The sequence below is a fragment of the Meles meles genome, chromosome 2, assembly GCF_922984935.1.
Source record: "Meles meles chromosome 2, mMelMel3.1 paternal haplotype, whole genome shotgun sequence".
NCBI classification, from domain to species: Eukaryota; Metazoa; Chordata; class Mammalia; order Carnivora; family Mustelidae; genus Meles; species Meles meles.
Window position 1 is genome coordinate 133,341,594 of NC_060067.1, and position 26,188 is coordinate 133,367,781.

Sequence of the window (26,188 nt, forward strand, 5' to 3'; positions counted from 1 at the left end):
GATAACAAGTCTCTACTGTTGTGCAAAAATGGAATAGCAATGTGTTAGACAGATCTATTTAATGACATTGAAAAGGATTTTATTTTAAAAATACAGCCTTCAGATATGGAAATCACAAGGCAGATAATTTCAGTGTGTTCTGGGTCAACAGATGAAAAGATTTATGGAACAAGTTCCTCCACAGGATGTGACAATGTCATTGGGCAAATTGAGACTATGAATATTAGAATTTATGATAAATGATAAACGCTCATAAAATAATAACTGCTTATCAAGCACAGTTAACCTTGACATGAGTCTGATTATCCTAAGTGCATTTTATTTCACACTAAGCTTACTGATACGTAAAGGTCTGTGACAAATATTAAATAAATAGGCTTGGAGACTTTTCAAAATGTATATGAATTGTTCATTCTGCTTTAAATGTTTTTAGTATAACTTCTCTGCTGAATAATATTCAGTGAATGTTAAATTTAAAAAGTGAATTTTTTTCTTATTGATTTATTTCATTCTTCCTGAATGAATTCTTTTTTTTTTAATTTGATTATTTTTGATTCAAGCACTTAGCTTCTAATGATCAGGATTAAAATTTCATGCTTGTTATCATAGACACACCTTATCTTTAACTATAGACTTTTCTTATTCCTAATTATTCTATCTATCTCACATTGGTTGAGTATATAAATATAATTAATTGATGACAGCTGCATTTGGCTTCACCTGTACCTGTTTACAGACTATGATCATCTACTTATATTATCTTTCTAGCCTTTAAAGACATCAATAAGATTCTGCTTAAATGATCTCATTAAATCTATACAACTGTCCTGGGGCACCTGGGTGGCTCAGTCAGCTAACCCAGCTCTTGATTTTGGCTCAGGTCACAGTCTCAGGTTCCTGGGAACTAGTCTACATTGGCTCTGGGCTCAGCTAGGCGTACACTTGAGGATTCTCCCTCTCCCTCTCCTTTTACCCCTCCCCCATTCACACACACACTTTCTCTCTCAAATAAATAAATATTTTTTAAAAATTTGATACAACTGCCCTTTTGAAATAGGTATTCTCTATTCTTTAAAAATAGGAAGTAAAGGGGTGCTTGGCTTGCTCAGTCGTACAGCATGGACTCTTAATCTAAAGGTCTTGAGTTCAAGCCCTATGTCGGGTGTGGAGCCTACTTAAAATTAAAAAAATAATAATAAAGTAATAAAAATGAATAAATGAAGTCTAGAGTTAATTTTTCTATATTATCAGAATATATTCTATCTTCAAAGTTTGCAATACCATACTCAAACTGTTTATATATAAAAAGACCATGTTTTAATCTATTTTAAGGTTCTATCCTCAACTTTTTTAAAGTTTCTTTTTATTTTTTGACATGTTTTTATTTAAATTCTACTTAGTTAACATACAGTGTACTATTAGTTTCAGGTGTAGGCAATCTGGCTCTCTGTCACCCAATTGACTGCCAGGGTGATCTGACTCGGCTGATCTGACTGGCTAGGCACGTGTCCCTTTCCTCCTTGTCTGCTACATGTGCATCCTTCCTAAGCTGCACCCCCAGTGGAAAAGGATGACCTTATCAAGGTGGGTTGTTTTGGTCAAGGGTGTAGGAGTAGCTGTCCTCCCCGGCTAGAACCTCCAAAGAAGTTCTCAAAGTCCCTTTCCTGTACTTCCAAAATAGGCAAACACATCTTAAACATTTACGTTATCTTTTGAAATATTTAGGTATGAATGTCTACATTTTATCATATTTCTAAAGTCCATGTATTATTAATTAGTCATTGTATTTTTGTAATATTACTAATTTACATTAGCATTTTATATTTATGTACTTGTATTTCAAGTAATCTTGTTGAAGTTAACACATTTAAAATATTGTTTTAGAAAATCTTATAATTAATTTATTTTATAATTGTCAACTAATATTAATTTACTGAAGTTAATTCTAAAATAAGGATGGTTGTAATGGCTCTGTATTTCCAAATATAATGCTGACTGTGACAATGATAAAAAGTAAAGTTATATATACTATTACAATATATTCTGACATTTTGTTCTAATATTTACATTAAGCTAGATTAATCATATCCTTTACTAAAATCCTAGTAAGGTGTGATATAATCTGTGCTCAGTGCTTAATGCAGCCAGTAGTTTAAAAGCTTTCAATAGCAGCCTACACTCACACTGCTTTTCATTTCCCTTAATCCTGAAGATGAATTATTATCATCTGGGAATTGAACTCCGCTTGGGAATGGAAATGTATCAAGTGCTTATGCCACTTGCAAGCCGTTTTCAAATGAATAACATTTACCTCTGCCTAAAACCCCCTCATATATTTCATATCATCTGGTGTAATCCCCTCTGGCCCATTTCTACTCTTCTTTACATTTAAATCCTCCCTGTATATCACCCCATTAAATCTTAGTTCTCAAACCCTATCCCTAATGTACCTGTAAATGAGATTACTCTGAAGTACTCTTTTGTAGTTCAATTTGTCATATGAGAAAACTTCATGCGGTTTTTGACAAAGTTGGGCACTGTAACTCAAGGTTTTCCAATTCAAAGATTAGGTTACAAGCAAAACATAAACTCCTTAGTCATATGATGCTTTGCATGAATTGTTCACTCAACAATATCATCCTGCTGGGAAATGTAGTATAAGGGGGAAAAAATGTGATTGATACTACTATGACTGCTCTATTATGTAGAAAATAACGGATGATTGCTCTGAAACTGTGGCTAAACAACGTAAGACTGTTGTGTCATTTAGTCCAGAAGTTCTAAGTCTTCCCCCACATTTATAACTGTCTATATGGAATTCAATACCTCTCTTCTCTCTTTTCAAAAAAAAAAAAAAAGAAAAGAAAACAGAAAACTTAACAGAAGAATTTTAAAATGTAATAGGAGGAGGAGGAGGGGCAAGATGGTCGAGAAGTAGGAGACCCTGTTTCAACTGATCCCCTAAAGTGAGCTAATTATCTACCCAGAAAACTCTGAACATCCATGAAACCAGCCTCAGATGTAGGAATATACACTTCTGAATCTCTGTGAGGGCAGAAGACATCAGTGGACAGGTAAAGCATACTGGGAATGATTGGACTTATATCGAAGAATAAATAGAAGGGGGAGGGAGTCACCAGAAGCAACCTATTGGAAAGTAATACCCCAATATGAAAGTGCCCTATGATTGGGGACCAGCATTGACTTGGAGTCTGGTTAAGAGCACTCAAAAAGAGCAAAAGATCTGAAAGGGCAACTGGTGGAATTGGGTGGTCATGGGCATGGGCCTAAAGTCACGGATCCAGAATGGCCACTGCCAGAGACTACCCATGCCAGGGAGAGTGCGGCAGCAGAGCCTCCAGTTCCTGGGCCCAGAGCCTCCAGTTCCTGGTCCCAGAGGCCCCAGTGTTGCACAGCTTGAGGGAATCTGGTGGGCACTCTCTAGAACCAAGCCTTTTGCACTCTGTGCTCACTGCGTGACCACAGTCTGAACCACGCTCCTCAATCATGCCTGAGAGTGCTCCGTGTGGGCACTAGCCAGTGTCTCTAGGAATGGCCAAGAGTCTGAACACTTCCAGCGCTGACTTGAAGGGACAACCGCAGACAGCAGTTCCAGCAAAGGCAGCCACTGGAAGTGGGTTCCCTGGACCATTATCACTTGTGGTTTTGGCACAGGGGTGAAGGGACAGGTGGGCGCTTTGGGCAACCCCTGAGATGGTAGCTGGGAACGTGCACTGCCTATGGGAGGTTGCACGGTTCAGCAGAGATTGCAGAGGGGGAGTCGGTGTGTTCTGGACCACCCAAAGGGGAACAGACTGAGGCTTCTCTCTGAGACGGAGGTTTGGGTGCAGTTTGCTTTCCACTAAACCTCCAAAAAGCTGCAAAAAGCTGCCAAAGAACAAAAACTTCCAGAGAACAAAAACTTAAAACCAGTTTCCACAAAGCCTAGCCCCTTGATAGGGAGCAGGAAGACTCAATCCAAGCAAAACTGAATGAAAAACAATACAGCAGGCCCTCCCCCAGAAAGGCAGTCAAAAGAATGAGAGGACAACCACCACAGGGTCCCTATAAAACTGTAAAACCCCAATATCAGGGGAAAACAATATATTAAGCTCCTGGTATTGCCCTAAAACCAGTATATTACATAGATACAACTTTTATTTTCAATTCGTTCTCACTGTTCTTTTTTTTTTTAACCTAATTACCATTGCAACTAGAGGTTTAATACAATGTATTCCATAATAATCTTTAAACTTGAACTTCTTTCATACATATTCCTGTATTTTTCTTTTTCAAAGATTTTACTTATTTATTTGACAGAGAGAGATCACAAGTAGGCAGAGAGGCAGGCAGAGAGAGAGGGGGAGATCTCCCCGCTGAGCAGAGAGTCCAATGTGGGGCTCGATCCCAGGACCCTGGGATCATGACCTAAGCTAAAGACAGAGGTTTAACCCACTTAGCTACCCAGGCATCCCTCTTTTTCTTTTCTATTTTTTTTAAATATACATATAGATATAAGCTTCAAGGTAATCCTCTTTCCCTAATCAATATTACCCCTATATATAAACGAGTTTTAATCTCCCTTTATCTCTGGAAATTTGAATCCTTTAACAAAGATATCAAGATACACCCAGGAAGAATCAAAATAAACTTCCTTGCTCACATCCAGGATTTATAACCACCTTACCATCTTTTTCTTCTGTCAGTGTTCCTGTATAATTGTTGTTGTTCTGGTATTATATAAATCTCATCCTTGGGGTTCATGTTGGCTGATTTTTTTTCTTGTCATTTACTTTTGTTGTTTTTTTTTTTTTTTTTTTTTTTGTCCGATTTGTTTACATACCTTATAAATCTTATCGCTAGGGCATATTCTAGCTGGGTCTTATGTTTTTCTCTATCTCTCTATTTCTCTCTCTCTCTTTTTTTCCTTACTTTTTGATGGTGACTTTGATTGCTCAGAAGCATTCCAGGGTGCACCTTGCCTGGATCATGGTTGATATATTCAGCTACATATTCCTCAACCACCTCTCATCAAAATGACTAGAAGGAGGAACAACCAACAGAGGAAAAATCAAGAGAATGTGCCCTCTCCACCAGAGCTATTGGATATGGACATAAACAGTATTTTGGAAAGGGAATTCAGGGTAACAATTAACCAGGCAACAGCTAGGTTGGAGAAAACCATTAATGACAGTATTGAATCAATTAAGGCAGAAGTGAAAATTGCCCAGGAAGAAGGTAAAAAATGCTGTCAATGAGTACCAATCTAACCTAAATTCCCTAACAGCTAGGGTAACCAAGGCAGAAGACAGAATTAGTGATCTAGAGGAGAAACTGATAGAAAAAAAGGATCAGGAGGAGGCCTGGAACAAACAGCTTGGAAGCCATGAAAGTAGAATTAGAGAAATAAAATTACTCTATGAAACATTCCAATGTCAGAATTTTCGGGATCCCTGAGGAAGAGGAGAAAAGAAAGAAGACTAGAAGATATAGTTGAACAAATTCCCCATGAAAATTTTCCCAGTCTGGGGAATGGAACTAGTGTTCATGTCCTAGAGGCAGAAAGACCATCCTCCTCCCAGGATAGATGAATCTAGAAAGACCTCCAGACATGTTATTGTGAAACTGGTGAAAAATAATTTTAGACAAGAGCTCTTAAAAGCAGCTAGGGGGAAGAGATTCCTTACATACAGAGGAAGGTCCATCAGAATAATGTCAGACCTGTCCACAGAAACTTGGCAAACCAGAAAGTTCTGGCAAGACATATTCAGGGCACTAAATGAGAAGAACATGCAGTCAAGAATACTTTATCCAGCAAGGCTGACATTCAAAATGGATGGAGAGATAAAGAACTTCTAAGACTGGCAAGGTTTAAAAGAGTATGTGCTCACCAAGCTGGCAACTACAAGAAATATTAGGGGGGGTTCGATAAAAGAAGAAAGAACTCAAGAGTGTCGTAGAACAGAAATTAACACAGACAATAATAGAAAAAAGGACTTCACAGGCAATGTGCTGTCAATAAAAAACATAATTTTCAATAATCATTCTCAACATGAATGACCTAAACACTCCCATAAAATGGCACAGGGTTGTAGATTGGATAAAACAACAGGACCCGTCCATATGTTGTCTACAAGAGACCTATTTGGAACCTAAGGCTACATCCAGACTGAAAGTGAAGGGATAGAGAAGCATCTAACATGCCACTGGGCCTCAAAAGAGAGTGGGGTAGTGATTCTCATATCAGATAAATTAGATTTTAAACTAGAGACTGTAGTCAGAGATAAAAAGGACACTACATCATTCTTGAACGGTCTATCCACCAAGAAGATCTAAAAATTGTAAATATTTATGCCCCCAATATGGGAGCAGCCAACTACAAAAAACAACTGTTAGTAAGATATTCATATCGAGATGAATGCATTCATAGTAGGTGATCTTAACACCCCACTTTCAGTAAAAAACAGATCATGCAAGCAGAAAATCAATAAAGAAACAAGTGCATTGAATGACACATTGGACCAGATGGACCTCATAGATATATACAAAACATTCCACCCTAAAACAAGAGAATACTTATTCTTTTCAAATGCACATGGATCTTTCTTCAGAAAAGACCATATTTTGGGTCACAAAGAAAGGCTCAACCAATACCAAAAGACTGATATTACTCTCTGCATATACTCAGACCACAATGCTTTGAAACTGAAATTCGACCACAAGAAAAAGTTTGGAAGGAATTCAAACACTTGGAAGCTAAAGACCACCCTGATTAAGAATGCTTGGATCAACCAGAAAATCAAAGAAGAACTTAAACAATTCATGAAAACCAAAAGGAATGAAGATACTTTACCAAAACCTATGGGATACAGCAAAGGTGGTCCTAGAGGGAGATACGTAGTTATCCAAGCCTCCCTCAAGAAAAAAAAAAAAAAAAAAGAAAGAAAGAAAAAAAAAAAGAAAAAGCCAGAATAAATCAGCTCTTGTTACACCTTAAAGAACTGGAGAATCAACTACAAATTAAGCCAACTCCACACACAAGAAGGGAAATAATCAAGAGTAGAGCAGAGATCAATGAGATAGAAACTAGGGATATAGTAGAACACATCAATGAAACTTAGAAGGTGTTTTGTTTTGGAAGAATCAATTAGATTGATAAACCATTGACCAAACTAATCCAAAAGAAAAGGAAGAGGACCTAAATTAATAAAATTATGAATGAAAGGGGAAAGATCACATCTAACACCAAGGAAATAGAAACAATCATCAGAAATTATTACTAACAGTTATATGCCAATAAGTTAAGCAACCTAGATGAAATGGATGCATTCTTAAAAACCTATAAACTTCCAAAACTGAATCAGGAAGACATTGACAACCTGAATAGACCAATATCTAGTAATGAGATTGAGGCTGTGATCAAAAACCTCCCAGAAAACAAGAGCCCAGGACCTGACGGATTCCCTGGAGAATTCTACCAAACATTCAAAGAAGAAATAATACCTATTCTCCTGAACCTGTTTAAAAGATAGCAACAGAAGGAAAACTTCCAGACTCTTTTTATGAAGCCAGCATTACCCTGATCCCCAAACCAGGCAAAGACCCCACCAATAAGTAGAATTCAGACTATTATCTCTGATGAATATGGATGCCAAGATTCTCAACAAGACCCTAGCTAATAGGATCCAACAGTACATTAAAAAGTTTATCCACCATGACCAGGTAGGATTTATCCATGGGATTCAAGGGTGGTCCAACATTTGCAAATCAATCAATGTGATAGAACAAATCAGTAAGAGAAGAGAAAAGAACCACATGGTCCTCTCAATTGATGCGGAAAATGCTTTAGACAAGATACAGCATCCATTCCTGATTAAAACGGTTCAAAGTACAGGGACAGAAGGAACATTCCTCAACTTCATAAAATCTATCCCTGAAAAACCCATAGCGAATATCATCCTCAATGGGGAAAAGCTGACAGCCTTTCCTTTGAGATCAGGAACACGAAAAGGATGTCCACTCTCACCATTGTTGTTCAACATAGTACTAGAAGTCCTAGCAAAGCAGTCAGAAGGAATAAAAGGAATAAAATGTATTCAAACTGGCAAAGAAGAAGTCAAACCCTCTCTCTTTGCAGATGACATGATACTTCATATGGAAAACTCAAAAGACTCTACCCCCAAACTACTAGAACTCATATAGCAATTCAGTAATATGGCAAGATATAAAATTAATGCACAGAAATCAGTTGTTCTCTTATACACTAACAAAGAAAAAATAGAAAGAGAAATGAGAGAATTTATTCCATTTACTATAGCACCAAGAACCATAAGATACCTGGGAATAAACCTAACCAAAAAGGTAAAGGATCTGTACTTGAGGAATTACAGAACAATCATGAAAGAAATTGAAGAATATACAAAAAGATGGAAGAACATTCTATGAGCATGGATTGGAAGAATAACCATTGTCAAAATGTCTATACTGCCTAGAGCAATCTACACTTTCAATGCCATCCTGATCAAAATTCCACCAGCATTTTTCAAAGAGCTAGAACAAACAATCCTAAAATTTGTGTGGAAAAAGAAGGGACCCCGAATTGCTAAGGAAATATTGAAAAAGAGAAACAAAACTGGGGGCATCACGTTGCCTGATTTCAAGCTTTTACAGCTTTTACAAAGCTGTGATCACCAAGACAGCATGGTACTGGCACCAAAACAGACACATAGACCAGTGGAACAGAGCAGAGAGCCTAGATATGGACCTGCAACTCTATGATCAAAGAACATTTGATGAAGCAGGAAAAAATATCTAGTGGAAAAACTCAGTCTCTTCAATAAATGGCGATAGGGAAATTGGACAGCTATGTGTAGAAGAATGACACTTGACCATTCTCTTACACCATACCCAAAGATAAACTCAGAATGGATTAAAAAAAAACCTCAATGTGAAGGAGGAATCTATCAAAATCCTAGAGAAGATAGTCAGTAACCTCTTTGACATCGGCCACAGAAACTTCGTTCAAGCTATGTCTCCAAAGGCAAATGAAACAAAATGAAAATGAACTTTTGGGACTTCATCAAGATCAAAAGCTTCTGCACAACAAAGGAAATAGTCAACAAAAGAAAGAGGCAATCAACAAAATGGGAGAAGATATTCGCAAATGACACTACAGACAAAAGGCTGATATCCAAGATCTATAAAGAAGTCCTCAAACTCAACACACACAAAACAGATAATCACATTAAAAAATGGGCAGAAGACATGAACAGACACTTCTCCAAAGAAGACATACAAATGGTTAACAGAGACATGAAAAAATGTTCATCATCATTAGCCATCAGGGAGATTCAAATCAAAACCACATTGAGATATCACCTTACACTAGTTAGAATGGCCAAAACCAACAAGACAGTAAACAGCAAGTGTTGGAGAGGACATGGAGAAAGCAGAACCCTCTTACACTGTTGGTGGGAATGCAAGTTGGTGCAGCCACTTTGGAAAACTGTGGAGATTCCTTAAGAAATTAAAAATAGAGCTTCCCTATGACCGTGCAATTGCACTACTGGATATTTACCCCAAAGATACAGATGTAGTGAAAAGAAGGGCCATCTGTACCCCAATGTCCATAGCAGCAATGGCCACATGGCCAAACTGTGGAAAGAACCAAGATTCTCTTCAACATATAAATGGATAAAGAAGATATGGTCCCTATATACAATGAAATATTATGCCTCCATCAGAAAGGATGAATACCCAACTTTTGTATCAACATGGACAGGACTAGAGTTGATTATGCTGAATGAAATAAGTCAAGCAGAGAGACTCAATTATCATATGGTTTCACTTACTTGTGGAGCATAAGGTATTACATGGAGGATATTGGGAGATGGAGAGGAGGAGTTGGGGAAAATCGGAAGGGGAGACAAACCATGAGAGACTGTGGACTCTGCGAGACAAACTGAAGGTTTGGGAGGTGGAGTAGGGGATGAGCCTGATGGTGGGTATTATGGAGGTTTGGGTGTATTGCGTGGAGTATTGGGTGTGGTACTTAAACAATGAATTTTGGAATACTGAAAAAAATAATAAAATAAAATTTAAAAAAATGTAGTAAGAATATAAACTGACTGGTGTAAAGAGAAGTAAAGTGTAGCTTTTGTTTTTATTCTGTGACAAAAGTGGACTCTGGTGACGATATTAATTAAAATATCTTAATAGCTATATTAAAGGAAAAATGTATTCTCTAATCACTTGAGTCAAATTGTTTTAATGTAAAATGAAATAATGATTTTTATATTTGGATATGTAATTGCATAGATGTCTATATATACTCATCTCTCTCTCTCTCTCTCTCTCTCCCTCTTATCTCTACATCTATCTTAATATCTGGATCAATCTCTATTTGTCTCTATGTATCATTCATTTTAGGAACTCTAATTTCTAACAATTACTAGATTCTCCAGGGTTTTTAAAGAACAACTTTTGTGCATGTTTCTTGCAAGGAATAAATAATTACTTTCATAAAATAAGCATAAAGTGGAGGAAGAGCTACTTTATGTGTAGCACTATGGAGAGTGCTTTATAATATCTACACAGATATCCCTTAGTGATTTAATATTCATACCAGATCATTACAGATAAAGAAATTAGAGCTCAGAGAAGTTATGTAATAGCTCCAAATCATAGAACTATTATGTGGAAGTACAATGACTCTAATTCATGTCTAATGGCAAAGTTCGTGCTCTTCGGTGATAGCAATCTGCTGTTTTGGATGCATGTTGTATCCCATCATTACTGAAAGGCAAAATGACCTGTGAATTTATTTTTCATGAATGCAGACCAGTCAGTAATTTTTTAGTAAGTGCAGATAAGAAGATGAAAGAATCACTGATGGCTCTGTGACTGTTTCCTTTGGCTTTTTTGAAAATATCTACCTATCCAAAATGCATTTTGTATAACCAATATTGGTCTTTGTCCGTGGAATTACTAGAAGAGAACCCGGAGCAATCCTTAAGAAGTAGGTTACAAAAGCCAACACCGGGACGCCTGGGTGGCTCAGTGGTTTAAGCTGCTGCCTTCGGCTCAGGTCATGATCTCAGGGTCCTGGGATCGAGTCCCACATCGGGCTCTCTGCTCAGCGGTGAGCCTGCTTCCCTCTCACTCTCTCTGTCTGCCTCTCTGCCTACTTATGATCTCTCTCTGTCAAATAAATAAATAAAATCTTTAAAAAAAAAAAAAAAAAAGCCAACACCTTTCTCTAATGTGATCTCCATTTGATTTTCATTTTGTTTTTGTTATACAGGATTCTGACAGTTTATTGAGTACTAGGAGACATCCCAAGGAAAACTTGTCTGCTACCACACAGACATTCTTACATTTCAGTTTCTTCTTTTCTGTGGCTCCTAATATTCTGCTAAGTTTGCTCATTTAGTATTATTCAGATTTTAATTATGTGCATATAATTCCAAAATGGGTGTGTTCATATCAACAACAACTAAGAGAGTGAAAAGTCAACCTATGGAATGCAAGAAAACATTTTCACTGAGCATCAGAAATGCAAATCAAAACTGCAATGAGATATTATCTCACACTTGTTGGGATGGTTATTATTATAACAAAAATAAAAGTATGGGCAAAGATGTGGAGAAATTGTAACCTTTGTGCCATGTTGGTGGTAATGAAAAATGGTATAGTCATTATGAAAAACATAGAGGTACCTCAAAAAAAAAAAAAAATGCAGCTATCATATGATCCAGTAACCCAATTTCTGGGAATATAACCAAAAGAACTGAAATCATGATCAAAGAGCTATCTGTACTCATACATTCATTGCAACATCATTCACAATAGCCAACATATGGAAACAACTCAAATATCCTTCGACAAATGAATGGATAAAGAAAACATTGTATATACATACAATGGAATATCATTTCAACTTAAAAAGAAGGAAATCCTACCATTTATGACAACATATATGGACCTGAAAGACATTATGCTAATTGAAGCAAGACAGCCACAGAAATACAAAGACTGTGAAATTGTACTTATATGAACTATCTAAAAGAGTCAATATTATAGAAACAAAATAGAATGGTGGTTGTGAGGTGATGTGGAGGAGGGAAAAATGAAGAGTTATTCAGTGCGTATAAAGTCAAAGTTATACAAGATGAACAAGCTCCAGAGATCTGTTACACAACCCACTGTCTATAGTTAACAATAAAATGTCATGCACTTAAAAACTTAAGAAGACAGAATTTATGCTGAGCTCTTACCAAAATAAATGAGTTAATTAAGTTAAAAAATGAAATCTGTTAGTTTGCTCTCTCATTTTTTTTAAAGATTTTATTTATTTGAGAGAGAAAGAGAGAGAGAATGAGCAGGGTTGAGGGGAGAAGCAGGAATGAGATACTCCCACTGAGTAGGGAACCCCATGTGGGGCTCAATCCCAGAACCCTGGGATCATTACCTTAACTAAGGCAGACACTTAACTGACTGAACCACCCAAGCACCCCCTAGTTTTCTCCCTTTCTCTTTGAAAATGTTACATAGTTTAAATACATACGGAACATCTATAAATAATTTACATCCAGACTTAGGAACAAAATGCTCCAAATCTTTCACTTCTATTTTCCTATAACATGACTTTGAAAGTTCTATAAATATAGATGTAGTAAGGAAGGCCTGAATTACTAAAACTTAAAAAATGTTATTTTTTATTTTAATACCATGCAATCTCAAAAATTTAATACCATACAATCTCAAAAATTATTAAAAATGGATAAAGAAGATGTAGTATATATACACACACATACACACACACACACACACACACACACACACACAATGGAATACTATGCAACCATCAAAAGAAATGAAATCTTGCCATTTGCAACAATGTGGATGGAACTAGAGGGTATTATGCTAAGCGAAATAAGTCAATCAGAAAAATACAGTTATCATATGATTTCTCTGATATGAAGAATTTGAGAGGTAGAGCAGGGGGTTTGGGGGTAGGGAAGGAAAAAAATGAAACAAGATGGGATCGGGAAGGAGACAAACCATAAGACACTTTTAATCTCACAAAACAAACTGAGGGTTGCTGGAGGGTGGGAGGGTAGTGAGAGGGTGGTTGGGTTACGGACACTGGGGAGGGTATGTGCTATGGTGAGTGCTGTGAAATGTGTAAGTCTGATGATTCACAGACCTGGGGCAAATACTATATTATATGTTAATGAAAATAATTTTTAAAATGTATTATTTTGACCTAAAAGCTTAAAGTAATAAGTAAAATAAAATAAAAACATGATTTCAGAAACTGTTTATAATTAAACAAACATTCATATGACTGTTTATGAATAGAATTATATTAAATCTTCCTTAAAATAATCCTTAAATTTACATGCTGGTAAATACTACGTGATTCACCCATTAAAGGAACTCTGGCTAAGTATTTTAATCCTGTAACTAAGGAAATAGATTAAAAAGTACTTGACCAACAGTAAAAGAAAATCAGAATAGAAAGTTGAAATTAAAATGTGTCACAAACGTCATCATAAAGGACAAAGAAAGCCAAAGTATCCAATTACTTGTCTCCTAAAGTTGTTTTTTAACAAAAAGTGAATTGCAAATTGGTATTTGGCAGAAATATATAAAAGGAGTAGACAAATTATGGTTGACCATATCCAGGTTATTAAATTCATCTTTCTTTTCTGTTTTTCTACCTTAAGAATTTTCCTTTTAAATATTTGTTTGTAACAATCATTGTTCAAGGCAGACCAAATATAGACAAAGATACATTGGTAGTCAGGAGTTAGATAAGATCCTTCTTCCCCATCGGATCCACTAATATGTCATGTACTCACTGATTTAAAGAGAAATAAGATTCCAAGACAATGCTTTACCCTTGTTTAAAAACTTGGTTCAGAGAAATAAGCATGCCTAACTTGAGTCCTCCAAATATCAGGGCCCTTGCAATAAATTAGATTAATAAGACTTGTAAATGAATATAACAAATCAGACTGAGAAGCAAAGAAAATAGTCATGCCAAATACATCCAGACCCACTCCTAAAACAATCAAACTGTGGCATATGCAGACTGAGGAAAGAAAGTGTCTGTGGGATGTCCACTGGACGTTTATTTGATACATGCTATAAGAGGACTTTGAGTCCCAAGTAATTTATTTTTTTTTTGAGTCCCAAGTAATTTAGCTATAACTAAGCTGTAACTAAAAATCCGTCTGTATCATCCCTACCTTATCCATACTTCTTTCACTAGGTAATAATTTTTTTTTAAAGAATGATACACTTTTTTCTTATTACATGGTATACCTGGGAAACATGTACAGCAATGGCAAAGAACTTCTAGCCCTAAATGGAGAAAACACCCCAGGGATTGATGTCTTAGGGTAAGTGTCTTACGGTGGCAGTAACCACAGGGCTTACTGTAGAGAAGCCCTGCTCTAGGGCTCATGAACCACTGCCTGCAAGGCAACTGAGAGAAAAAGAAAGACATGAATTTATTAAACCTGTAAGATCCCTGTTTGCTGTACTTTGGAACCTTGAAATGCCCATGTCATTTGGGAGAGGGGTTTTGGGGGGAAAGTAAATTCTTCTATGTGTGAATGGGAAGACAGGACCTGAAATATAGTGGACATTCTTACAAAGGAAATAAAATCATTCTAGTGTTGTATTAAAAATTTCATAAGCTTGTTTAATTCTTAAATCTGATTTTAATATTTTAAGATTTTTATCCTTCTTATGCTTGAAATTTTTTTAATGCATTCTTCATTTTGCCAAATTTTCTGGTGCTTTTGCTTTTTGGAAAAAAAAGCCTAATTGTAAAGTGGAATACAACGTGTGTGCATAAGTGCACTGTAGGTGTATACATACGGGTCTTTCTAGCAGAATCTTCCACAAAAAGAGAAGAGATGTCTTCATCCACTCCTGCTTCATTCTTGGCGATACAAGTGTATGCTCCTGTATCTTCATAGCGCACATTGCTTATATGAACCTCACTGCCATTTGCTGAAAACAGAAAGCAAATGCAACTTGTAAACTATGATTTCAGTTTTGGTACAGTGCTTTCCGATTACACAGTCAAGCAGTTCTCTTAGCTTGTCCTAATTAAACTGTTTTCCTTCCTACTTCCACACTTTGGAGGCATGCCAAATTATTCCAAAATCATTCAAGTGTTCATAAACTGTGTTGTCATTCTATTAAGAGAGCCCAAAACTCTATGTCAAATGCATAAGCTTCATATTTTATCTTTATTTCCTATTTCCCACATTTCATATGTATTTCATATTGATGACTATAATTCCACTTATATATTTATTTTTAGTATTCAGAATCCACTTTACAAAATTTTAAAATAATAGCAATATGGTTCATACACAGGAGAATATGGATAAAAAGACTTTTCATAAAGAAATTCAGTGAGCTACATCATGAAATATAGTACAATTGCCACTTATTAGGTACATTATTGAGACCATATTATACATCTGGAATTATAAGGTAAGGAAGGTATTAAGTAAGGAAAACAGAAAGGTAGGACGCCTGGGTGGCTCAGTGGGTTAAAGCCTCTGCCTTCGTCTCAGGTCATGATCCCAGGGTGCTGGGATCGAGTCCCGCATCGGGCTCTCTGCTCAGCAGGGAGTCTGCTTCCCTTTCTCTCTCTCTGCCTGCCTCTCTGCCTACTTGTGATCTCTGTCTGTCAAATAAATAAATAAAATCTTAAAAGAAAAAAGAAGAAAGGTAATAACACGTGATTTGTCTGTAAGATTTCAGTCTTTTACCAGAAATATCCATAAACAATATTATAATGATATAGTCAGTATTGATATACCGATATACAATCATAAATTGATACAATCAGTTTACAACCAAAGGATTAAGAGAATAATTAGCTCAATTTTTCAATCTTGGTAAGATAACTTTTTTTTTTTTTTTACTTTCCAGTTCTTCATTCAAGACACACACGTTATTTAAAAAATACATATTCTTAATGGCACCATAGTAATTCATTAGATGGATCTACTTTAGTAGTTTTATCTTTAAAATAGTAAATCCCCTCATTAAGACTTAACACTATTATGAAGAATGCTATGATGAATATAACTCTTAATAAAATAGCTTCTTAAGCTAAAACCTGATTCCCTAATGTAAAAATCAGAGCATAATTAACCACTAACTGTGTTGGAAATATACAAGGTATCTTAACATATTATATTTCTTAATTGTCCTAAATAATTCATAATTTTCAGAAGCAGAATCAGAAACTCATAGATTGATCTTATGGAAATCACTCAATTCAAAACATAAGGGCTAGACACCTATCAGACTCCAAAATTCAGTGTTCATTGTGCTCATTTGTTTAGGTTTCTTTCTCTCTCTCTCTCTCTCTCTCTTTTACTTTATTTTCATTCTTTCTTTGTTTCTGTGTGTGTTTGTTTCATATTATCCAATCACTAGAACACCATACATCATGTGTAACAGAGAGTAATATGACTATTTAAAACAGTAAGTGATGAAATAATCCATAACCCTGTTTGGGGAAAGAAGATAGAAAACCAATGGGAAAAAGACCTTGGGAATGCCAATGGCTCTCAAGGGATGTGAGTGGGATATGGAGAGGCAGTGAGTGTTTGGGGGAGGAATAATGATTCGGATAACTTGAACCTTTTTCTCACATTACAGATGGTATTGCTCAACTCCATTCCCCCATCCATTGTTGAGAATCACTACTCCAAAACAGAAGGTTGACCATTTGTTTTTGGGTTGTGGGTGCTTTTTTGGTTTTGTTTTCCCATTAAAGGCTGGGTAGATACGCTTTGTAGGCCATAAAGTATCTTTAACACTACTCACCTCTGTCACAGCAGCATGAAAGCAGCCATGAAAAATATTTTAAAACATGAGTATGGCTGTGTTCTAAAGACAAAAGCAAAAAAAAAAAAAAAAAAAAAAAAAAAAAAAAAGCCCCCCAAGCGGCTTTATTTACAAAATGGGTGGTTTCCCAGATTTGGCCTGTGGGCCTTAGTTTGCAGATCCCTTAAACACACTATTTTAAAGCCTGCATCAGCTTCTTGTTTTGCATGAAATATGGCTCTCTCCAAAGAACACACTTTCTCTTAAGAACCACGCACTTAGGGGCGCCTAGGTGGCTCAGTGGATTAAGCCGCTACCTTCGGCTCCGGTCATGATCTCAGGGTCCTGGGATTGAGCCCCGCATCGGGCTCTCTGCTCTGCAGGGAGCCTGCTTCCTCCTCTCTCTCTGCCTGCCTCTCTGCCTACTTGTGACCTCTCTCTCTGTCAAATAAATAAATAAAATCTTAAAAAAAAAAAAAGATTAAAAGAACCACGCACTTAGCAACCTAAATTCTCCAGATTTTTTTTAAATATCAAAGTCAATTTACTCCTTCTTCAAATGTTCTCTTCTCAATATTGTTGTACGTCCCCCTAACCTACATGCTCCAACTGTCTTCCTCCTTTGCTACATAATCTGCCATTGCTAGATATTTTCTACTCTATTGCCAGAACTAGCAATTTCCTCATCCATTTATCATTCTGACATATATACCTTACCAACTGCCAAAACTAGAAAAAGTGGACGTATCTCTGCACTTATTGTCTCTGCATCTATTTTTCTGAGTACAGTAAGAGACAACTACATAAGCAAATTCACAAATTCACAGTTCTCAATTTGCAGGATGTTCCATGCTACTTGGTATTCACTTCACTTGACCTTGACAGGTATATGCCTTTCATTTTCTGTTCTGTTTTTATTTCAAATCTTTACTCTGTTTGACGTTTCCCATCCTAATACTAACTTCTCACCCTAAGCAAGTGACCTTGTTTTTAAATCATGAAGTGCATACATGTAATTAGCAAGTAAACCCAAATCATTTTGCAGTATATATCCTTATTAAATCATCACATTTTATACCTTAAACTTACACAATGCTGTCAATTATATTCCACTCAAAACTGAGAAAACAAGTAAAGTCAACTTCCTATTTCCATCTACAACTTCACATGTATTTACTTCTCAAAAGAAGCTCTCTGTTTCTTTCCAAAGAAAATGTCCCTTCTTTTCTTTATGATTTCTACAGTTATTTGGTCATCGTTCCCCACCTCCATTATCTGCACATATTTTTTCTCTCTTAGGATTTCTTCAACTCAGTGCTCTAAGAAGAAAAAAATTATCATTTGTCCTAATCCTAATAGGATTTGTTAATCAAGAGCAACTACCTTTTCTTTTGTCTTCCTTTCGAAATCTGAAGAGATTTTTATACTTTCTTACCTCCTCACTTCTAAACCTAGGAAAACTGATGGCTATGAATACTGTTTCCTAAATGTCAAAAGGTCAAACTAATCACCTGACCCATGAATACATTTCAGTGACTGTCCTCGACCTTTCTGTGCATTTGATATTGTTGAACTCTTTCCCATACTTTGCTTTCTTTTATGTAGGATCACCTTTTTCTCTTGCATTTTGCTGATTTTTAGTCTCTTTGTGTTATTTATCATGATTTTCCTTCTAATTAAACATTTCTGCTTTTCTAGGATTTTACTTCCTCTCATTAACATATCATCCCATCCATTGATGTATTCAGTCCATGCCTAGACTTAGACCTTACATATAAATGCTAACTAAGCATTTGTTGAATAAATGGATAATTAAACTATAGTATTTGGTAACGTGTAATCATACGGAAAGCCACAGGGATTTCACATGCCTATGCACCCAGATTTATCTCTTAGGTTGCGGTCTCCACTCTTCATTTTTCATTCTAACAAAACTTCAGTGATTTCCTCATTAAAAAAAAAAAAAATTGATAATAGCTACCTTACAAGGGCCCCCACCCTTTCACTATTGAATCTGGAGTGTAATCAGCCCCTCATATGTGCCTTTCTGTGTATTCCTAGAAACAAAGATATAATATGCTCATCCAATACAGTTTACTGCTATTAAATGGGCAAGAGATGACAAAATCAGAAACTAATTAGGACTTTCTTCACTTTAATTTCTGTTAATCAGATCAATCCTTTTCTAAGATTATAGACACTAAAGGTGTAATCGGTAGATGTAAACATGCAAATTCCTTGAATTTACTTCTACTAATACAGAGATTTGTAGGATCTAGGTTTTAAAGGTCACAATTACTTTTATATATCATTTCTGACTTATAAAAATAAAACAGTAAATATTTCAAAAAGATATATTTAAAAACATATATCGAAACATTCACTATTAAAATGTAATAAGAAGTAAAGTCTATGCTTATGCAAATAATGCAACAATGAAAATATATTCACTTGTAGTATGAATCAAAGGAATTTAAAGCATGCAATAAAGAATATAGTGTCATACAACAGACACTCCAGTAAAATGACTCGTCATGTTCTACTCTTGATGGCAGAAATAAGATTTATACATTTTTAAACTTACTAGTATAATCAGCATATATGCAACTACTTTTGCATTATTTAGGTATTTGGCATTACAAAGATTTTTTGTTTTGTTTTCTACTTACCACATATTCATTATTATTATAATCTGTATAATAATTCTGTTCCATATTAGACTATTCAAACTTTGAATATTTCATATGTTAAAATTCAATAATAACACTAAATACCTTTCAAACAATGTAAGTGTGAAACATATTTAGTAACATTTTTTCTTTCTTCATTTTCAAGTTATGCTACAAAATATTCACTAAGGGATTCTATACTATTGAAACTCTAGGATTCGTTTTTAAAGTATGATTTAAATATTTAAATGATTCCTTCAAAATGTATTCTATGAAGAAATCCATTTATTCTGTTCAGCATTTCTTCTATAATTCATAGAACAATTACTTAAAAGATACATAATATAATATTTTACTTATTGCCAAAATAATAGCATAACTAATTATTATGACAACATTACTATTTAAAACACAAAAAAATACTAATGGACTCTATTTCAAATAAAATGTCTTAAGAACAGCTATTTTTTTTTATATACATGACATTTGGTCGCCATTAACTAGCCTTTTTTTTTTTCAAATCATGTAAACTCTGTTATAAATTTCAGTATAAAATTTCTGCACAGTCATTTAAGAGGAAAAAGTGCAAATAAAAAGCACCTTGAAGTGTGAGTTGTTTGGACAGCTTTGGTGTTATATCAATTCCATTCTTGAGCCAGCCAAGCTCAGGGTTTGGTATCCCCTCTGCATGACACCTGAGACTTGCAGTTACCCCAGGTTCTCGAGCCTGACTCTCTGGATACACCCGGATTACTGGAGGGACTACAAGAAGAAATGGGGGAAAAAAATTGAATTAGTAAGCCATATTCTTTGAATTTCTAAAAATTGCAATATGAGAAAATTGTTAATTATATATTTTAATGATATATATTTCTATAGATCTTAGTTTCCAAATATCATCATCTGCAAAAATGTACCAGTTACCTTTAACTGTACCAGTAACCTTTAGTGCATAAAGTTTACTCTGAGACTATGCCAGGAAAAATACAATCTGAGTTGGTAATAAGAGAAGTTGCAAAGTATGACAGAAACATTAAAAAAAAAAATACAGAAGCCAATTTAAAGGGACTCTTATTTGTCAAATATGAGAAAATTTGAGCATTAAAATAAGGAGCAATTATTTAAAAAATATAAGGAATTAAAAAAGACTTAAAGAATTCAATTGTAGGGGCACCTGGGTGGCTCAGTGGGTTAAGCCTCTGCCTTCGGCTCAGGTCATGATCTCAGGGTCCTGGGATCGAGCCCCGCATCAGGCTCTCTGCTCAGCAGGGAGCCTGCTTCCCTCTCTCTCTCTGTCTGCCTCTCTGCCTACTTGTGATCTTTCTCTCTGTCAAATAAATAAATACAATCTTAAAAAAAAAAGAATTCAATTGTATAAATAAGTAAATGAATATAAAAATGAGGAACAATGAAAATCTTTTCCTTACCATAGCATATATAAAGGATCAAGATAACAACTACATTTACAGAAGCATCCAAAAAATAAAATATTTAGAAATAAATTTCACCAAGGAGGTGCAAGACTTTCACACTGAACACTGAAAAATGAGTTGAAGTATATTTAAAAAAAATTAATGAAAAGTCACGAGTTTATGAACTGAAATAATTAATTAGTAGGATAGTAAGAAATGGTAAGAATTGTAAGATGATAATACTCTACAAAATTGATCCATAAATACAATGTAATCCTTATGAAAATTCCAACTGCATTTTTTTTCTTTTTGCAGAAATGGAAGCACTAATCCTCAGATTTCTATAGAATCACAAGGGACCCCTGGAATAACCAAAACAACCTTGAAAAGTAGTAACACTGGAGGTCTCATACCTCTCAATTTCCAAATATACTATAAACTATGTGTATAGTATATATATAGGAATCAAAACAATATGGTCCTGGCATAAGGAAAAAACTTAAATCTATGAAATAGCATTGAGTTGGGAATGCAGAAAAAAACCTATTATTCTATGATTAATTGATTTTAACATAAATGCCAAGAAATAGTCTTTTCAAGAACTGATGCTGAAACAACATCCATATACAAAAGAATGAACATGAACTCCTACCTCACAACTTATATAAAAATTAACTCAAAATTAATAAAAAACCTAAATGTAGGAGCTAAAATAATAAAACACTTAGAAGAAAACATAAAGGTAAATATTTCTGAACTTGTGTTTTACTATGTTTTCTTAGCTATTACCCCAAAACCCAAGCAACAAAAGAAAGATCAATAAATTGAACCTCATCAAAATTAAAATTTGGGGTGCATCAAAGGACACACACTATTAAGAAAGTATATATACAACTCACAGATTAAAACAATATTTGCAGATTTTATCTGATAACATAGTAGTATCCAGAATATATACTGAGCTGTTATAACCCAGGAACAAAGGGCAAACCACTCCCTCTCCATAGCAAAGGAAACTGTCAACATAATGGAAAGGGAACCTACAGAATGGGAGAAATTATTTGTAAACCAGATTATCTGATAGTGGTCAATATCTGAAATATACAATGAACTGATGCACTTTAACAGAAAAAGCAATTAAAAAATGGCCAGAGTACATAAATATGCATTTTCCAAAGAAACTGCAACCTCAGAAAGGTCTAATACAGGGATCAACCTGGCTAAGTTGTTCTCAAATTCCTTAGTTGCCTTATTTCTCTACTTATTACCTCATATCTCTATTTTCCTGTTATTATCTCATAAGATTAAAAAAAAATGTTTGTTGGTTTAAGCCACTAAGTTTTAGGATAATTTATTGTTAGCTAATATATATAGTAAGTTTCTTGGTTGAAGAGGTTTTGCCTTATTTAATCTTTATATCCCCTTACATAGTTGAGTGACAAAAGCACTATAGAGCAAAAAGTGTTCCACAAAATGCGTATTACAGACATGTTACACATATATTTTATTCACACTCACGCTTTAGCATTTGTTATTTAGAATGACCATGAGAACATATGCACTCTGCATTTTCCTTAGTAAGAATATGACTTGGTAAATAAGGAGAAACATCCTGGTTCTCAGTGCAAGAATTTTCTGCTGAAGCTATCTTAGCAAAAGACAATAGACAGAAATGTTCATCGTGACCATCCTGCTCTTTGGTTAACTAATATACTTTGAAGTGCCTGATTTCTTTTATTTTTCACCCAATGGAATGCCTGTCAAAGATGCAAAGTCAAAAATCAGACTGAGACTCTCTTTAGGCTCTCGACTTGAGACCCAAGTTAATTTCACCACTGTTTTTTCTAGCAATTGTATACACAAGTTAGATCGACTAACGAATAAACGTCAGCCTTCTAGATTTACTGAAGTTATAAAAGCAATTCAAACCAAGAGACTAGTTGAAGCCACAATTGGACTACAGATACGCATATCATCCTACTGGCACGTTCATTTTGGCTATACACTAGAGATTCTAAACTGGACTCGTATCAGCACTAACATGGAGACAAAGGGAAGGAAGTGGTACTCAGAAATGCCCAGTAATCCTTTCAAATCAAAGCTGGGTCTTTGCTTTGTGAATTGCCTTTAATCGTTTCTGGAACAGAAAAGTAATAAACTTCCAAAGTTCTAAGCACTAGATTTTTGCTGTATCCTTTCACCCTCTCCTAAATATAAGTCAGAACAAATGCAATATACACAAACATCCACAACAATAATAGGAGTAAAACCAGGCTCTGATTTTTTTTTAACCTTGAGGACTACTTAAATGGTGTATTTTGAAATATCAAATATATTTTCAAAAATAGTCCTCATAAAATTTCTTCATATACTTTCTTAGTAACATAGAGCACATATTTAGGCTTTGGTATACATCTAAAAGGACAGAGTATTTTTTTGTATCATTTTATTATATTGGAGGCTCAAGTAAATAACTTTTTAAAGAGATAGAATAATATATTTCCAGCGAAACCACATTACCATAAGATCTGGAGTAAAAGAGACTTTTTTCAAATAATCAGACCTAATCTCTAATCTCTTAACAAGTCAGGAGTTAGGAGATGAGTTTTTTTTAAAAAGACTTACATAGAGTGCCAAAATGGAAAACTACTCTCTCAATAAACATTTAATAGAAGAAAATGTATCTTGCCACAAAACTTACAGCTAAAGCAAGGACCAAGGTTTCTTGCAACATTCTTTGGAATAGCAAAACACTGAGATGACCTAAGTATATCGAAATTAGTTTGAAATGAAGCACATCAATCAACTCAATGATAACAATAGATTCTACATCACTTATATTTAAAAATGTAGATATTATATGGGTCTCCTATACTGTAACTGATACTCCCCTAAGAAGAACTTTTCAAATAAGATATTTAATTTCCCCTGCGTTCCTAGTTGTTTCTACTTTATTGACACATTTGCATGTGAACTGAAAGGAAAACAATGAATAATAATTTTTGCCACATTGAACTTTTATACCCAAATAGACACTATCATATTTTGGAAAAATAATAATACTCATGTAATATGCTTAGTATTTTGGTATCAAGTGATGGTCTAAAAATATCTCTTAAATTACACAAAATTGAAGGATAAGTGATTGGCCTAACAACTATTTAACCTCAGTGACAAGCTACACATTTAAAAATAGGTTATTTTTCCCGGGATACATATTATGAAATATAAATGAGGATTGATGGCAACCTGAATTAAAAAGTCAATAATCCTCCAGAGAACATTTCAAGCCATTTGTTACAGTCATTTTTAGTTAGGAGGTGCACTCTATGAACTTGTCTTTCCTTGCTGTTGCTATTGCATGAATAAAGAAACTGATGAAAACGATCAAAGCATTTTCACATTGGATTTACAATCCAATCTGCATGTGCTACCATGAAAATATTTAAATAAGGCTCTCAATATCTCAAGCAAAAGGTAATATTTAAACGTAAGTGTCTATGTACTTAAAATTTCCTAAGGATATCCAATGTCTCGCCAAAATTGCTCTTGAAGCAGTTTATTTGATATGATATTATCTAATAAAGTCAAATGATATCTATGTAAGTAGAGATTATTGTATATTGTTCAATAGCATCCTATAAAATATAACCAAATAAGTTTTTGTCACTTAAAATGGAAAATATATGAAAGGATGTAAATACATAAATTTTATTTATTACTAAAATTTAAGAAACATATAAAATATGATCTGTTTATTCTGAATTTTAGGATAATATACAAATATTTATTGAGCAACTTCTGTGTGTAGCATATTATGGTAAATGTCTTTCTCTTTCCATCTCTTACATGCTCTGTTTTATACACTAACATGTTGATTGGGTATTGAGCTCAGGCTTTGAAATTAGCCAAATAAACACTGGAAAAATGGATTCTTAGCCTAGATTGTATTATATTGTACCAATCATAAAATAAATGTTCCCATACACATAACTACTGGAATTTGTTGACTTGGAATCTAAATATAAAATCTGAATTAAGTGTTTTAGCCATTATATATAAGGTATATTTGAGGTCCTTGAAAATTATATTTTAAAATGTGAAGGTCAAGTAACTATCAGTGCATTTATAGTAATTTGGAGAGGTATTAATAATTCATCTCAAATGGTTACAATATTTCAAGGAAACTGAACTGTTTCTTTCCATAAGCCAGGTAAGATAAATATCATCATATGACTGTATTAAACTGATATAATAAATCTGCATTTAATTTACCTAATGGTTCTTAGAGCATAAATTATAAATAATAAGATACTGTATACGAAGGACTAGTTGCTCTAAGAATACATACTTAAGGTAATACTTTTTAACTTGTTATAGAAATTAAAATGAAAATGGGGTTCTGCAGACACTTCTCCAAAGAAGACATACAAATGGCTATCAGACACATGAAGATGTTCATCATCATTAGCCATCACGGAGATTCAAATCAAAACCACATTGAGATATCACGTTACACCAGTTAGAATGGCCAAAATCAACAAGACAGTAAACAACAAGTGTTGGAGAGGATGTGGAGAAAGCGGAACCCTCTTACACTGTTGGTGGGAATGCAAGTTGGTGCAGCCACTTTGGAAAACTGTGGAGATTCCTTAAGAAATTAAAAATAGAGCTTCCCTATGACCCTGCAATTGCACTACTGGGTATTTACCCCAAAGATACAGATGCAGTGAAAAGAAGGGCCATCTGTACCCCAATGTCCATAGCAGCAATGGCCATGGTCGCCAAACTGTGGAAAGAACCAAGATGCTCTTCAACAGACGAATGGATAAAGAAGAAACAGTCCGGTTGCTGCGGGGAGGTGGGATTGGGGGAGGGGGAGCGGGCTATGGACATTGGGGAGGGGAAGCGAACCATAAGAGACTATGGACTCTGAAAAACAACCTCTGAGGGTTTTGAAGGGTCAGGGGTGGGAGGTTGGGGCAACCTGAGGGTTTTGAAGGGTCAGGGGTGGGAGGTTGGGGGAACAGGTGGTGGGTAATGGAGAGGGCACGTTTTGCATGGAGCACTGGGTGTTGTGCAAAAAGAATGAATACTGTTACGCTGAAAAATAAATAAAATGAGAAAAAAAAAAAATTAAAAAAAAAAAAAAAAAAAAAAAAAAAAAAGAAGAAACAGTCCATATATACAATGGAATATTATGCCTCCATCAGAAAGGATGAATACCCAACTTTTGTA

General features: G+C 34.9%; 1 protein-coding gene across 3 annotated transcripts in view; it reads right to left on the reverse strand.

Annotated features, from left to right (window-relative positions):
• FSTL5 (follistatin like 5) overlaps window positions 1–26,188 on the reverse strand; it is a 753,549-nt gene that overhangs the window by 136,398 nt on the left and 590,963 nt on the right. For all 3 annotated transcript variants that reach the window (XM_045984612.1, XM_045984593.1, XM_045984601.1), the window contains exons 9-10: window positions 20,139–20,300; window positions 14,893–15,027 (exon numbers count right to left, since the gene is read on the reverse strand). In XM_045984612.1, coding sequence (XP_045840568.1) covers window positions 14,893–15,027; window positions 20,139–20,300 — 297 coding nt within the window. The remainder of the gene's footprint in view (window positions 1–14,892; window positions 15,028–20,138; window positions 20,301–26,188) is intronic.